The sequence below is a fragment of the Rhinoraja longicauda genome, chromosome 1, assembly GCF_053455715.1.
Source record: "Rhinoraja longicauda isolate Sanriku21f chromosome 1, sRhiLon1.1, whole genome shotgun sequence".
Classification (NCBI taxonomy): Eukaryota; Metazoa; Chordata; class Chondrichthyes; order Rajiformes; family Arhynchobatidae; genus Rhinoraja; species Rhinoraja longicauda.
Window position 1 is genome coordinate 1594248 of NC_135953.1, and position 16701 is coordinate 1610948.

Sequence of the window (16701 nt, forward strand, 5' to 3'; positions counted from 1 at the left end):
ACAGTGTTACATGTCTATGTTTGCTGCCACACACAGTGTTACATGTCTATGTTTGCTGCCACACACAGTGTTACATGTCTATGTTTGCTGCCACACACAGTTACATGTCTGTTTGCTGCCACACACAGTGTTACATGTCTATGTTTGCTGCCACACACAGTGTTACATGTCTATGTTTTTCCTCTATCTGGGGAATATTTGAAGCTCAATACATTATTAATTTAAGCATCATGTTTGATTCTTACGCAAACTCCTGGCCATACCTATTGCACCAGTTTTGTAGCATAATCTGATGTGGACTCTGCTACACCTCAGCTGTTGAAGCTACCTGTTATTATCATATCATATATATACAGCCGGAAACAGGCCTTTTCGGCCCACCAAGTCCGTGCCGCCCAGCGATCCCTGTACATTAACACTATCCTACACCCACTAGGGACAATTTTTTATTTTTTTTACATTTACCCAGCCAATTAACCTACATACCTGTACGTCTTTGGACGTCTGTACGTCTATTACTAGACTTGATCTTTTTTGATACTCTTCGGTCTGTTTTCTTCCACCCGATTCAATATCAAGCCTATTATGCCTGTGCGTATTTATAAACAGTAAGTTTCTGGTCTCGTCCCTCAACCCCCCCCCCTGCCTTCCTTCCCAACCTCAGCCTCACGGACCTTAGAGTACCCCTAGTTCCTAAAACCCATTTCCATCACTGCTATTGAGGCAGTGCAGCGTAGGTTCACCAGATTAATCCCTGGGATGGAGGGACTGTCACATGGGGAAAGATTGGAAAGAATTCGTTGGAGTTTGGATGGATGAGAGGGGATCTTATGGAGACATATAAAATTATAAAAGGACTGGACAAGTAGATGCAGGAAAAATGTTCCCAATGTTGGGCGAGTCCAGAACCAGGGGCCACAGTCTTAAAAATAAAGGGGAGGCCATTTAAAACTGAGATGAGAAGGAACTTTTTCACCCAGAGAGTTGTGAATTTGTGGAATTCTCTGCCACAGAAGGCAGTGGAGGCCAATTCACTGGATGAATTTAAAAGAGAGTTAGATACATTTCTGGGGGCTAGTGGTAGCGAAAGGCCAAATGGCCTCCCCCTGCACCTATTTTCTATGTTTCTGTGTACAGTGGAAAGCTGTTTTGTTGCTTGTTCGTTTAGTTTAGAGATACAGCATGGAAACAGGCCCTTTGGCACACCGAGTCTGCCAACCAGCGATCCCCGCACATAAAAAGTTTCCTACACACACTAGGGGAAATTTACATTTACACCAAGCCAATTAACCTACAAACCTGTACGTCTTTGGAATGTGGGAGGAAACCGGAGATCCAAAGCAAAAACCCACGCGGTCACGGGGAGAACGTACAAACTCCTTGTGGTCGGGTTGGAACCCATGTTTCTAGATGTGAAACTGGGAATGGATGAGAAAGTGGGATAACAGAACAAGAGTGAATAGGTGGTGGGTGATCTACCAGTGTGGGCTGACGGACAGCTTCTGTGCTGCATCAACCAAGAGTCTCTTTCCACTTCACATCCCTGACTTATCTTTGCAAAGCCGACAGACCAACACAAACCAGTCAGCTGCCCCCTCGAGTCTTTATTCACATTAGACAGGGATACAACACAGTCACGAGGACCACAACTGGTCAGGCGGGGCCTGTCACAACCACAGACGCACAGCTGTTACCTGCTGGGATCTGGAGTAACCCAGCTGACCAGACAGCCTCTGGAGGACACGGACAAGTCACATTCAGGGCTGGGACAACATCTTGGAGGTTGTAGGGTGGAGAGCGGGGGGGGGGAGGAGTGTGCGGTGGGTACGGGGGGGAGTGTGCGCTGGGTGTGTGGGGGAAGGGAGTGTTCAGTGGGTATGGGGGAGGGGAGTGGGTGGGTGGGGGGAGTGTGCGCTGGGTACGGGGGTGGGGGGGAGTTTGCGCTGGGTATAGGGGTGGGGAGTGTGCAGTGAGTATGGGGAGGGGGGCAGTGTGTGTGGGGGGACGGGGAGTGTGCACTGGGTGTGTGTGGGGGGACAGGGAGTGTGCAGTGAGTATGGGGGGGGGGGGAGTGTGTGTGTGGGGGGGGGGTAAGGGGCTCCCCAGTGCTCAGCTCTTGAGGTTGGTGATCACAGCCGCTGTAAACTCGGCCGAGGTGGAGTATCCACCCATGTCTTGTGTCCGCACCTGCGGAGAGAATCAAGGAAGGAAGGAACTGCAGATGCTGGTTTAAACTACAAATAGACACAGTGCTGGAGTAACTCAGCGGGTCAGGCAGCATCTGAGGGAAACATGGATGGGTGACGTCTCGACCCGAACGTCACCCATTCCTTCTCTCCAGAGATGCTGCCAGACCCGCTGAGTTACTCCAGCACTCTGTGTCTGCCTGTGTAGACGCACGTCCCCCCTCTCCTCACCCCCTCCCCTCCTGCACAACCCCTCACTCCCAACCTCCCCTCCGCACCATCCCTAAACCCCCACTCATCTACCTTCTCCACCCAAGCCCCAGCACCCCCCAACACGTCCCACCCCTCAACTCCCCCCGCCACATCTTGATTTACCCCCCCTCCCCGCCCGGCCCCACACCCACCTTGCCCTGTTTTGATGACTTTCCTGACGGCCTGCGCCACCATCTTGGAATGGAACTCCAGACTGCAAAACAACACGGCCACCGTCAACCCCACAAACCCCCTCAGGCTCCCCCCCGCAAACACCGCACCCCCACAACCCCTGCACCCCTCCCCCACAAACCCCCGCCCCCCACAAACCCCTGCACCCCTCCCCACAAACCCCCTCAGGCTCCACCCGCACCCCCCACAAACCCCGCCCCCCACAAACACCCGCACCCCCCACAAACCCCTGCACCCCGCCCCCCACAAACCCCCTCACCCCCTCTCCCTGCACCAACCCCCCTCCCCCTGTACCAACCCCCCTCACCCCCTCCCCTGCACCAACCCCCCTCACCCCCTCCCCTGCACCAACCCCCCTCACCCTGTACCAACCCCCTCCCCCTGTACCAACCCCCCTCCCCTGCACCAACTCCCCTCCCCCTGCACCAACCCCCCTCACCCCCTCCCCCTGCACCAACCCCCCTCTCCCCCTGCACCAACCCCTCTCACCCCTACCCTGTACCAACCCCTCTCACCCCCTCCCCCTGTACCAACCCCCCTCCCCTGCACCAACCCCCCTCCCCCTGTACCAACCAGCCTCACCCCCCTGCACCAACCCCCCTCACCCCTTCCCCTGCACCAACCCCCTCCCCCTGTACCAACCAGCCTCACCCCCTACCCCTGCACCAACCCCCCCTCCCCCTGCACCAACCCCCCTCCCCCTGCACCAACCCCCCTCCCCCTGTACCAACCAGCCTCACCCCCTCCCCCTGCACAACCCCCCTCCCCCTGTACCAACCAGCCTCACCCCCTACCCCTGTACCAACCGCCTCACCCTGTACCAACCAGCCTCACCCCCTACCCCTGCACCAACCCCCCTCCCCCTGTACCAACCGGCCTCACCCCCTCACCCCTGCACCAACCAGCCTCACCCCCTACCCCTGCACCAACCCCCCTCAACCTCCACCATGTTAGAATTGAACTCCAGGCTGCACCACCCTCACCCCCCCCACCCTTACCCTCCACCCCTCATGGGTATGGGTGAGGGGGTTGAGACGGTGGGGGTTTGTCGGTGGGGGGGGGGGGTGAGGGGAGGGGGGGGTCGCGGTGAGGGGGTAAGTGGGGACTCACTTGAGGTGGCGCAGCATGTTGGCGGCGCTCAGCAGCATGGCAGTGGGGTTGGCGATGTTACGACCCATGGCCTGGGAGAAGGGGTGGCGCGCTCCCTGCAACACACAGGGTCACACACGGTCACCCTGGAACACACACACACCCTCACCCCACCCTCACCCACCTCTCCCCGTCCTCACCAAGCACATGGTGCCTGAAGCAACACTAGCAAGTTTGCAGATGATACAAAGCTGGGTGGCAGTGTGAACTGTGAAGAGGATGTTAGGAGGTTGCTGGGTGACTTGGACAACACCCCTTTCCCCCAGCCCCCCCCCCCCCCCCCCCCCCTTATCCTCCTGTAATGTGGTGATTAGAACCACTCTCTGATTTTGGAAAGGGTGCAGGAGAGATTGACCAGGCTGTTCCCTGGGTTTGTGGCTTGAGCTGCAGGGAGAGGCTGCATAGGCTGGGACTTTGTTCTTTGGAGCAGGGGGAGGCTGAGGGGTGACATTATTGAGGTGTAAAAGATCATGAGGGGCATGGATAAAGAACACTCACAGTCTCTTCCCCAGGGTAGAGGATTCTAAAAGTAGAGGGCACAGGTGAGAGGGGAGAGATTTAAAAGGGAACTCGGGGATAACCTTTTCACTCAGAGGGTGGTCTGTGTGTGGAACGAGCTGCCAGAGGAAACTATAGAAGCAGATATTATTATGACTTTTAAAAGACGTCTTGACAGATATATCTGGGAAGGGTTGAGGATGAGAAGGAATCTAATAGAAACATATAACATTCTTACAGGATTGGACAGGTTAGATGCAGGAAACATGTTCCCAATGTTGGGGGAGTCTAGAACCAGGGGTCACAGTTTAAGAATAAGGGGTAGGCATTTAGGACTGAGATGAGGAAAAACTTCTTCACCCAGAGAGTTGTGAATCTGTGGAATTCTCTGTCACAGAAGGCAGTGGAGGCCGATTCACTGGATGTTTTCAAGAGTTAGATTTAGCTCTTCGGACTAAAGGAATCGAGGGGAAGGGGAAAAAGCAGGAACAGGGAACTGATTTTGGATGCTCAGCCGTGATCACATTGAAGGGCTGAATGGCCTACATTGAAGGGCTGAATGGCCTACATTGAAGGGCTGAATGGCCTACTCCTGCACCTATTTTCTATGTTAAGAGAGATATGGACCAAATGTAGGCAGGTGGGACTCGTGTAGTTGGGACATGTTGGTCGGTGTGGGCACGTTGGGCCACAGGGCGTTTCCACACTGTATCACTCTATGACTGAGATGAAATTTGCAGATGATACTAAGTTGGGGGGGTAGTGTGAATTGTGAGGAAGATGCAATAACGCTGCAGGGTGACTTGGACAGGTTGTGTGAGTGGGCGGATACATGGCAGATGCAGTTTAATGTAGGTAAGTTTGAGGTTATTCACTTTGGAAGTAAGAATAGAAAGGCAGATTATTATCTGAATGGTGTCAAGTTAGGAGGAGGGGGAGTTCAACGAGATCTGGGTGTCCTAGTGCATCAGTCAATGAAAGGAAGCATGCAGGTTCAGCAGGCAGTGAAGAAAGCCAATGGAATGTTGGCCTTCGTAACAAGAGGAGTTGAGTATAGGAGCAAAGAGGTCCTTCTACAGTTGTACCGGGCCCTGGTGAGACCGCACCTGGAGTACTGTGTGCAGTTTTGGTCTCCAAATTTGAGGAAGGATATTCTTGCTATGGAGGGCGTGCAGCGTAGGTTCACTAGGTTAATTCCCGGAATGGCGGGACTGTCGTATGTTGAAAGGCTGGAGCGATTGGGCTTGTATACACTGGAATTTAGAAGGATGAGGGGGGATCTTATTGAAACATATAAGATAATTAGGGGATTGGACACATTAGAGGCAGATAACATGTTCCCAATGTTGGGGGAGTCCAGAACAAGGGGCCACAGTTTGAGAATAAGGGGTAGGCCATTTAGAACGGAGATGAGGAAGAACTTTTTCAGTCAGAGGGTGGTGAAGGTGTGGAATTCTCTGCCTCAGAAGGCAGTGGAGGCCAGTTCGTTGGATGCTTTCAAGAGAGAGCTGGATAGAGCTCTTAAGGATAGCGGAGTGAGGGGGTATGGGGAGAAGGCAGGAACGGGGTACTGATTGAGAGTGATCAGCCATGATCGCATTGAATGGCGGTGCTGGCTCGAAGGGCCGAATGGCCTACTCCTGCACCTATTGTCTATTGTCTATTGACTATAAGGTCAGGTGTGGCAATCTCTACTGGACTGCATGGAAGAAAAGAGTTTCACTGAGTTAGCAAATGTGACAAAAATGTACCATTGAACCATCCCTGGGCTCTGTGACGCACCCACCCCCTCAACTCAACCCCCCCCTCCCCCTCTCAACTCAACCCCCCCACAACTCAACCCCCCCCTCCCCATCTCAACTCCACCCCCCCCACCCCCTCTCAACTCAACCCCCCCCTCCCCCTCTCAACTCAACCCCCCCACAACTCAACCCCCCCTCCCCATCTCAACTCCACCCCCCCCCACCCCCTCTCAACTCAACCCCCCCTCCCTCTCTCCTCCCACCTCAACCCCCGTTTCCCCTCACCCCCCCCCCGTACCGTTTCGTAGACGACGTACTCGGAGCTGAAACTCTCCCCCGGCACCACGCCGGCCCCCCCCACCAGCCCCGCCGCCAGGTTGTCAATGATGTTCCCGTACAGGTTCGGCATCACCAGCACATCAAACTGGTGAGGGTCAGAGACCAGCTGTGGGGAGACAGAGACCGGGGAGAGAGAGGGTCAGAGACAGGGGGGGAGAGAGGGTCAGAGACGGGGGAGAGAGGGTCAGAGACAGGGGAGAGAGGGTCAGAGACGGGGGAGAGAGAGGGTCAGAGACGGGGGAGAGCGAGGGTCAGACACCAGCTGTGGGGAGACAGACGGGGAGAGAGAGGGTCAGAGACGGGGGGGGGGGAGACAGACAGGGGGCAGAGAGGGTCAGAGAGAGGGGAGAGGGGGGTCAGAGACGGGGAGAGAGGGTCAGAGACGAGGGAGAAAGAGGGTCAGACACCAGCTGTGGGGAGACAGACGGTGGAGAGAGAGGGTCAGAGACAGGGGAGAGAGAGGGTCAGAGACGGGGGGGGGGGGGGAGACAGACGGGGGGCAGAGAGGGTCAGAGAGAGGGGGTCAGAGACGGGGAGAGAGAGGGTCGGACACCAGCTGTGGGGAGACAGACGGGGAGAGAGAGGGTCAAACACCAGCTGTGGGGAGACAGAGACCGGGGAGAGGGGTGGATCAGAGAGACAGGGGGGAGAGAGGGTCAGAGACGGGGGGACGGGAGAGGGTCAGAGACGGGGAGTGAGGGGGGAGTGTGTGGGATTAGTGAGGGGGCGTGAGAGAAGGGGGTGGGGGGAAAGGGTGTGGGGGTGTGATGGGGTGGGGGGGGTGATGGGGAGGGGGAGGTGTGATGGGGTGGGGGGGGGGTGATGGGGAGGGGGAGGTGTGATGGGAGGGTGGATGTGATGGGAGGGTGGTTGTGATGGGGAGGGGGGGGTGAGGAGAGGGGGGGGGCGATGGGGAGGGGGGGCGATGGGGAGAGGAGAGGGGGGGTGATGGGGACGGGGTGTGTGGAGAGGGGGGGTGATGGGGAGGGGGGGTTGAAGGGGGGGTGGGTTACCTGCATGCAGCAGTTGTCGATGATGATGGAGTCGTGGATGATGTTGGGGTACAGGTCGGCCATCTCACGGCAACACTGCAGGAACAGCCCGTCACTCAACTTCCTGTAGCACGGGGAGAGTGGGGGGGAGGAGTGGGGAGGGGGGAGACAGGGGGAGGGAGGAGACACTTTAAAAACATCCCACTTGGCCGATGTTCCTTTCCCCTCTAATAACCTGCTCCAGGCAACTTGAGCGAGCCCTTCTCTCCCACCCCCACAGTTGGCCTTACCCCAGTTGGGCATTTTAACACGTGAACCCTCTCCGTCCCGATCCGTAAGTATCTTAAACTTAATCGAACTGTGGTCACTGGTCCCAAAAGGCTCCTCCACACACACTTCATTAACTTGCCCTTCCCAATTCCCCAATACTAGATCCAGCGTTGCCCTCACGTGTGGAACCTCCACATGCTGCTGGAGAAAACTCTCCTGAACACTTTTGAGGAATTGCACCCCATCTGAATCCTTCACACAATGATGTTCCCAGTCTATATTGGGAAAGTTGAAACCCCCGACTATAACAACCTTATTTGACCTGCAGCTGCCTGCAATCTCACGGCACATTTGTTCTAATTCCTGTTGACTATTCGGGGGTCTGTAGTTCACCCCCAACAAGGTGATCATCCCTTTCTTGTCCCACACAAGAAATTAGTGGGCAAAATTAGAGCACATGGTGTTGGGGGTAGGGTGTTGACATGGATAGAGAACTGGTTGGCAGACAGGAAGCAAAGAGTAGGGGATAAATGGGTCTCTTTCAGAATGGCAGTGACTAGTGGGGTGCCGTAAGGCTCAGTGCTGGGACCCCAGTTATTTACAATATATATTAACGATTTAGACGAGGGAATTAAATGTAACATCTCCAAGTTTGCAGATGATACAAAGCTGGGTGGTAGTGTGAGCTGTGAGGAGGATGCTATGAGGTTGCAGGGTGACTTGGACAGGTTGTGTGAGTGGGCGGATGCATGGCAGATGCAGTATAATGTGGATAAATGTGAGGTGGCAGGAACAGGAAGGCAGATTATTATCTGAATGGTGTCAAGGAAAAGGGGACGTACAACGAGACCTGGGTGTCCTTGTACATCAGTCACTGAAAGTAAGCACGGGGAGGGGAGGTCGGGAGAGGGGGTGGGGTGGGGGGTTTGGGGGGGTCACGGGGAGGAGAGGTCGGGGAGGGGAGAGGAGGGGGGATCAGGGGGAGGGGGGCTCATGATGCTGGCCATGTGTACGGCAGTGACCTTGTGGTTGGGGTGGGCGGGGCGGTGTTGAGGAGGGGGTTCAGGAGCTCACACAATTTTGGCCTTGTGTACGGCGGTGATCTTGCGGGGGGGTGGCGGTGACCTTGTGGGGGGGGGGTTCAGGGAGAGGGGGCTCACATGATGTTGGCCTTGTGTACGGCGGTGACCTTGGGGGGGGGCGCGGGGGGGGGCAGGGGTTCAGGGAGAGGGGGCTCACATGATGTTGGCCTTGTGTACGGCGGTGACCTTGCGGGGAGGGGAGGGGGTTCAGGGAGAGGGGGCTCACATGATGTTGGCCTTGTGTACGGCGGTGACCTTGCGGGGGGGGGTGGCGGTGTCGGGGAGGGGAGGGGGTTCAGGGAGAGGGGGCTCACATGATGTTGGCCTTGTGTACGGCGGTGACCTTGCGGGGGGGGGTGGCGGTGTCGGGGAGGGGAGGGGGTTCAGGGAGAGGGGGCTCACATGATGTTGGCCTTGTGTACGGCGGTGACCTTGCGGGGGGGGGTGGCGGTGACCTTGCGGGGAGGGGAGGGGGTTCAGGGAGAGGGGGCTCACATGATGTTGGCCTTGTGTACGGCGGTGACCTTGCGGGGGGGGGTGGCGGTGACCTTGCGGGGGGGGGGGTTCAGGGGTTCAGGGAGAGGGGGCTCACATGATGTTGGCCTTGTGTACGGCGGTGACCTTGCGGGGGGGGGTGGCGGTGTCGGGGAGGGGAGGGGGTTCAGGGAGAGGGGGCTCACATGATGTTGGCCTTGTGTACGGCGGTGACCTTGCGGGGGGGGGTGGCGGTGTCGGGGAGGGGAGGGGGTTCAGGGAGAGGGGGCTCACATGATGTTGGCCTTGTGTACGGCGGTGACCTTGCGGGGGGGGTGGCGGTGTCGGGGAGGGGAGGGGGTTCAGGGAGAGGGGGCTCACATGATGTTGGCCTTGTGTACGGCGGTGACCTTGCGGGGGGGGTGGCGGTGTCGGGGAGGGGAGGGGGTTCAGGGAGAGGGGGCTCACATGATGTTGGCCTTGTGTACGGCGGTGACCTTGCGGGGGGGGGTGGCGGTGACCTTGCGGGGAGGGGAGGGGGTTCAGGGAGAGGGGGCTCACATGATGTTGGCCTTGTGTACGGCGGTGACCTTGCGGGGGGGGTGGCGGTGACCTTGCGGGGGGGGGGTTCAGGGGTTCAGGGAGAGGGGGCTCACATGATGTTGGCCTTGTGTACGGCGGTGACCTTGCGGGGGGGGTGGCGGTGTCGGGGAGGGGAGGGGGTTCAGGGAGAGGGGGCTCACATGATGTTGGCCTTGTGTACGGCGGTGACCTTGCGGGGGGGGGTTCAGGGAGAGGGGGCTCACATGATGTTGGCCTTGTGTACGGCGGTGACCTTGCGGGGGGGGGTGGCGGTGACCTTGCGGGGGGGGTGGCGGTGTCGGGGAGGGGAGGGGGTTCAGGGAGAGGGGGCTCACATGATGTTGGCCTTGTGTACGGCGGTGACCTTGCGGGGGGGGCAGGGGGTTCAGGGAGAGGGGGCTCACATGATGTTGGCCTTGTGTACGGCGGTGACCTTGCGGGGAGGGGAGGGGGTTCAGGGAGAGGGGGCTCACATGATGTTGGCCTTGTGTACGGCGGTGACCTTGCGGGGGGGGGTGGCGGTGTCGGGGAGGGGAGGGGGTTCAGGGAGAGGGGGCTCACATGATGTTGGCCTTGTGTACGGCGGTGACCTTGCGGGGGGGGCAGGGGGTTCAGGGAGAGGGGGCTCACATGATGTTGGCCTTGTGTACGGCGGTGACCTTGCGGGGAGGGGAGGGGGTTCAGGGAGAGGGGGCTCACATGATGTTGGCCTTGTGTACGGCGGTGACCTTGCGGGGGGGGTGGCGGTGTCGGGGAGGGGAGGGGGTTCAGGGAGAGGGGGCTCACATGATGTTGGCCTTGTGTACGGCGGTGACCTTGCGGGGGGGGCAGGGGTTCAGGGAGAGGGGGCTCACATGATGTTGGCCTTGTGTACGGCGGTGACCTTGCGGGGAGGGGAGGGGGTTCAGGGAGAGGGGGCTCACATGATGTTGGCCTTGTGTACGGCGGTGACCTTGCGGGGGGGGGTGGCGGTGTCGGGGAGGGGAGGGGGTTCAGGGAGAGGGGGCTCACATGATGGCCTTGTGTACGGCGGTGACCTTGCGGGGGGGTGGCGGTGTCGGGGAGGGGAGGGGGTTCAGGGAGAGGGGGCTCACATGATGTTGGCCTTGTGTACGGCGGTGACCTTGCGGGGAGGGGAGGGGGTTCAGGGAGAGGGGGCTCACATGATGTTGGCCTTGTGTACGGCGGTGACCTTGCGGGGGGGGGTGGCGGTGTCGGGGAGGGGAGGGGGTTCAGGGAGAGGGGGCTCACATGATGGCCTTGTGTACGGCGGTGACCTTGCGGGGGGGGTGGCGGTGTCGGGGAGGGGAGGGGGTTCAGGGAGAGGGGGCTCACATGATGTTGGCCTTGTGTACGGCGGTGACCTTGCGGGGGGGGCAGGGGTTCAGGGAGAGGGGGCTCACATGATGTTGGCCTTGTGTACGGCGGTGACCTTGCGGGGAGGGGAGGGGGTTCAGGGAGAGGGGGCTCACATGATGTTGGCCTTGTGTACGGCGGTGACCTTGCGGGGGGGGGCAGGGGGTTCAGGGAGAGGGGGCTCACATGATGTTGGCCTTGTGTACGGCGGTGACCTTGCGGGGAGGGGAGGGGGTTCAGGGAGAGGGGGCTCACATGATGTTGGCCTTGTGTACGGCGGTGACCTTGCGGGGGGGGTGGCGGTGTCGGGGAGGGGAGGGGGTTCAGGGAGAGGGGGCTCACATGATGTTGGCCTTGTGTACGGCGGTGACCTTGCGGGGGGGGCAGGGGGTTCAGGGAGAGGGGGCTCACATGATGTTGGCCTTGTGTACGGCGGTGACCTTGCGGGGAGGGGAGGGGGTTCAGGGAGAGGGGGCTCACATGATGTTGGCCTTGTGTACGGCGGTGACCTTGCGGGGGGGGTGGCGGTGTCGGGGAGGGGAGGGGGTTCAGGGAGAGGGGGCTCACATGATGTTGGCCTTGTGTACGGCGGTGACCTTGCGGGGGGGGGCAGGGGTTCAGGGAGAGGGGGCTCACATGATGTTGGCCTTGTGTACGGCGGTGACCTTGCGGGGAGGGGAGGGGGTTCAGGGAGAGGGGGCTCACATGATGTTGGCCTTGTGTACGGCGGTGACCTTGCGGGGGGGGTGGCGGTGTCGGGGAGGGGAGGGGGTTCAGGGAGAGGGGGCTCACATGATGGCCTTGTGTACGGCGGTGACCTTGCGGGGGGGTGGCGGTGTCGGGGAGGGGAGGGGGTTCAGGGAGAGGGGGCTCACATGATGTTGGCCTTGTGTACGGCGGTGACCTTGCGGGGAGGGGAGGGGGTTCAGGAGAGGGGGCTCACATGATGTTGGCCTTGTGTACGGCGGTGACCTTGCGGGGGGGGTGGCGGTGTCGGGGAGGGGAGGGGGTTCAGGGAGAGGGGGCTCACATGATGTTGGCCTTGTGTACGGCGGTGACCTTGCGGGGGGGGCAGGGGGTTCAGGGAGAGGGGGCTCACATGATGTTGGCCTTGTGTACGGCGGTGACCTTGCGGGGAGGGGAGGGGGTTCAGGGAGAGGGGGCTCACATGATGTTGGCCTTGTGTACGGCGGTGACCTTGCGGGGGGGGGTGGCGGTGTCGGGGAGGGGAGGGGGTTCAGGGAGAGGGGGCTCACATGATGTTGGCCTTGTGTACGGCGGTGACCTTGCGGGGGGGGCAGGGGTTCAGGGAGAGGGGGCTCACATGATGTTGGCCTTGTGTACGGCGGTGACCTTGCGGGGAGGGGAGGGGGTTCAGGGAGAGGGGGCTCACATGATGTTGGCCTTGTGTACGGCGGTGACCTTGCGGGGGGGGTGGCGGTGTCGGGGAGGGGAGGGGGTTCAGGGAGAGGGGGCTCACATGATGGCCTTGTGTACGGCGGTGACCTTGCGGGGGGGTGGCGGTGTCGGGGAGGGGAGGGGGTTCAGGGAGAGGGGGCTCACATGATGTTGGCCTTGTGTACGGCGGTGACCTTGCGGGGAGGGGAGGGGGTTCAGGGAGAGGGGGCTCACATGATGTTGGCCTTGTGTACGGCGGTGACCTTGCGGGGGGGGTGGCGGTGTCGGGGAGGGGAGGGGGTTCAGGGAGAGGGGGCTCACATGATGGCCTTGTGTACGGCGGTGACCTTGCGGGGGGGGTGGCGGTGTCGGGGAGGGGAGGGGGTTCAGGGAGAGGGGGCTCACATGATGTTGGCCTTGTGTACGGCGGTGACCTTGCGGGGGGGGGCAGGGGTTCAGGGAGAGGGGGCTCACATGATGTTGGCCTTGTGTACGGCGGTGACCTTGCGGGGAGGGGAGGGGGTTCAGGGAGAGGGGGCTCACATGATGTTGGCCTTGTGTACGGCGGTGACCTTGCGGGGGGGGCAGGGGGTTCAGGGAGAGGGGGCTCACATGATGTTGGCCTTGTGTACGGCGGTGACCTTGCGGGGAGGGGAGGGGGTTCAGGGAGAGGGGGCTCACATGATGTTGGCCTTGTGTACGGCGGTGACCTTGCGGGGGGGGTGGCGGTGTCGGGGAGGGGAGGGGGTTCAGGGAGAGGGGGCTCACATGATGTTGGCCTTGTGTACGGCGGTGACCTTGCGGGGGGGGCAGGGGGTTCAGGGAGAGGGGGGCTCACATGATGTTGGCCTTGTGTACGGCGGTGACCTTGCGGGGAGGGGAGGGGGTTCAGGGAGAGGGGGCTCACATGATGTTGGCCTTGTGTACGGCGGTGACCTTGCGGGGGGGGTGGCGGTGTCGGGGAGGGGAGGGGGTTCAGGGAGAGGGGGCTCACATGATGTTGGCCTTGTGTACGGCGGTGACCTTGCGGGGGGGCAGGGGTTCAGGGAGAGGGGGCTCACATGATGTTGGCCTTGTGTACGGCGGTGACCTTGCGGGGAGGGGAGGGGGTTCAGGGAGAGGGGGCTCACATGATGTTGGCCTTGTGTACGGCGGTGACCTTGCGGGGGGGGTGGCGGTGTCGGGGAGGGGAGGGGGTTCAGGGAGAGGGGGCTCACATGATGGCCTTGTGTACGGCGGTGACCTTGCGGGGGGGTGGCGGTGTCGGGGAGGGGAGGGGGTTCAGGGAGAGGGGGCTCACATGATGTTGGCCTTGTGTACGGCGGTGACCTTGCGGGGAGGGGAGGGGGTTCAGGGAGAGGGGGCTCACATGATGTTGGCCTTGTGTACGGCGGTGACCTTGCGGGGGGGGTGGCGGTGTCGGGGAGGGGAGGGGGTTCAGGGAGAGGGGGCTCACATGATGGCCTTGTGTACGGCGGTGACCTTGCGGGGGGGGTGGCGGTGTCGGGGAGGGGAGGGGGTTCAGGGAGAGGGGGCTCACATGATGTTGGCCTTGTGTACGGCGGTGACCTTGCGGGGGGGGCAGGGGTTCAGGGAGAGGGGGCTCACATGATGTTGGCCTTGTGTACGGCGGTGACCTTGCGGGGAGGGGAGGGGGTTCAGGGAGAGGGGGCTCACATGATGTTGGCCTTGTGTACGGCGGTGACCTTGCGGGGGGGTGGCGGTGTCGGGGAGGGGAGGGGGTTCAGGGAGAGGGGGCTCACATGATGGCCTTGTGTACGGCGGTGACCTTGCGGGGGGGGTGGCGGTGTCGGGGAGGGGGGGGGGGTTCAGGGAGAGGGGGCTCACATGATGTTGGCCTTGTGTACGGCGGTGACCTTGCGGGGGGGGGTGGCGGTGTCGGGGAGGGGAGGGGGTTCAGGGAGAGGGGGCTCACATGATGTTGGCCTTGTGTACGGCGGTGACCTTGCGGGGGGGGTGGCGGTGACCTTGTGCGGGGAGGGGAGGGGGTTCAGGGAGAGGGGGCTCACATGATGTTGGCCTTGTGTACGGCGGTGACCTTGCGGGGGGGGGTGGCGGTGACCTTGTGGGGGGGGGGTTCAGGGGTTCAGGGAGAGGGGGCTCACATGATGTTGGCCTTGTGTACGGCGGTGACCTTGCGGGGGGGGGTGGCGGTGACCTTGCGGGGAGGGGAGGGGGTTCAGGGAGAGGGGGCTCACATAATGTTGGCCTTGTGTACGGCGGTGACCTTGCGGGGGGGGGTGGCGGTGTCGGGGAGGGGGGGGGGTTCAGGGAGAGGGGGCTCACATGATGTTGGCCTTGTGCACGGCGGTGACCTTGCGGGGGGGGTGGCGGTGACCTTGTGGGGGGGGGTTCAGGGGTTCAGGGAGAGGGGGCTCACATGATGTTGGCCTTGTGTACGGCGGTGACCTTGCGGGGGGGGGTGGCGGTGTCGGGGAGGGGGGGGGGTTCAGGAGAGGGGGCTCACATGATGTTGGCCTTGTGTACGGCGGTGACCTTGCGGGGGGGGTGGCGGTGACCTTGTGGGGGGGGGGGTTCAGGGGTTCAGGGAGAGGGGGCTCACATGATGTTGGCCTTGTGTACGGCGGTGACCTTGCGGGGGGGTGGCGGTGTCGGGGAGGGGAGGGGATTCAGGGAGAGGGGGCTCACATGATGTTGGCCTTGTGTACGGCGGTGACCTTGCGGGGGGGGGTGGCGGTGACCTTGGGGGGGGGGGTTCAGGGAGAGGGGGCTCACATGATGTTGGCCTTGTGTACGGCGGTGACCTTGCGGGGGGGGTGGCGGTGACCTTGGGGGCGGGGGTTCAGGGAGAGGGGGCTCACATGATGTTGGCCTTGTGTACGGCGGTGACCTTGCGGGGGGGGGTGGCGGTGTCGGGGAGGGGGGGGGTTCAGGGAGAGGGGGCTCACATGATGTTGGCCTTGTGTACGGCGGTGACCTTGCGGAGGGGGTGGCGGTGACCTTGTGGGGGGGGGGGTTCAGGGGTTCAGGGAGAGGGGGCTCACATGATGTTGGCCTTGTGTACGGCGGTGACCTTGCGGGGGGGGTGACGGTGTCGGGGAGGGGAGGGGGTTCAGGGAGAGGGGGCTCACATGATGTTGGCCTTGTGTACGGCGGTGACCTTGCGGGGGGGGTGACGGTGTCGGGGAGGGGAGGGGGTTCAGGGAGAGGGGGCTCACATGATGTTGGCCTTGTGTACGGCGGTGACCTTGCGGGGGGGTGGCGGTGTCGGGGAGGGGAGGGGGTTCAGGGAGAGGGGGCTCACATGATGTTGGCCTTGTGTACGGCGGTGACCTTGTGGCGCCCGTTCTTGGTGGCAAAGTCGAAGGCAAACTTGGCGATCCGGCGAGACTTCTCCCTGGTGATGATCTTCAGGCATTCCACCACACCCCGCACACTCTGCACCCGGGGGAGAGAGGGAAGGGGGGAGGGAGGGGGAGAGAGAGAGAGAAGGGGAGAGGGAGAGGAACGGGCGAGGAGAGAGGGAAGGGGAGGGAGGGGTAGAGAGAGAGGGAAGGGGAGTGAAGGGGAGAGGAACGGGCGGGGAGAGAGGGAAGGGGAGAGAAGGGGGGGAGTGAGGGGGAGGGGCGGGGAGTGGGAGAGAGAGAGGGATGGAGAGAGGGGGAGGGAGAGAGGGGGAGGGAGAGAGGGAAGGGGAGAGAGAAGGGCGGGGAGAGGGGCAGAGGAGACATGGTCAGAAGAGAGAGAGGGAGGGGGTAGAGAGAGAGGGAGGGGGAGAGGGGCGGAGGAGACATGGTCAGGGGAGAGAGAGGGAGGGGGAAGAGAGAGAGGGAGCGGGTAGAGAGAGAGGGAGGGGGAAGAGAGAGAGGGAGCGGGTAGAGAGAGAGGGAGGGGGAAGAGAGAGATGGAGGGGGAAGAGGGAGGGAGGGGGAGAGAGAGGGAGGGGGAAGAGAGAGAGGGAGCGGGTAGAGAGAGAGGGAGGGGGTAGAGAGAGAGGGAGGGGGTAGAGAGAGAGGGAGGGGGAAGAGAGAAGGGCGGGGAGAGGGGCGGAGGAGACATGGTCAGGGGAGAGAGAGGGAGGGGGAAGAGAGAGAGGGAGCGGGTAGAGAGGGAGGGAGGGGGAAGAGAGAGATGGAGGGGGAAGAGGGAGGGAGGGGAGAGAGAGGGAGGCAGGTGGAGAGCCAACTAATTAAGTAGTGTATGGAAC

General features: G+C 61.3%; 1 protein-coding gene across 1 annotated transcript in view; it reads right to left on the reverse strand.

Annotated features, from left to right (window-relative positions):
• Window positions 1-1969: 1969 nt before the first annotated feature.
• The window catches only part of LOC144598262 (isocitrate dehydrogenase [NAD] subunit beta, mitochondrial-like), a 25158-nt gene continuing 10426 nt past the window's right edge, over window positions 1970-16701 (reverse strand). Inside the window, 6 exon segments of the mRNA XM_078408195.1 lie at window positions 1970-2187; window positions 2580-2652; window positions 3741-3835; window positions 6318-6464; window positions 7372-7474; window positions 15799-15932. Of these exon segments, the coding sequence (XP_078264321.1) occupies window positions 2110-2187; window positions 2580-2652; window positions 3741-3835; window positions 6318-6464; window positions 7372-7474; window positions 15799-15932 (630 nt within the window). The 3' untranslated portion in view covers window positions 1970-2109.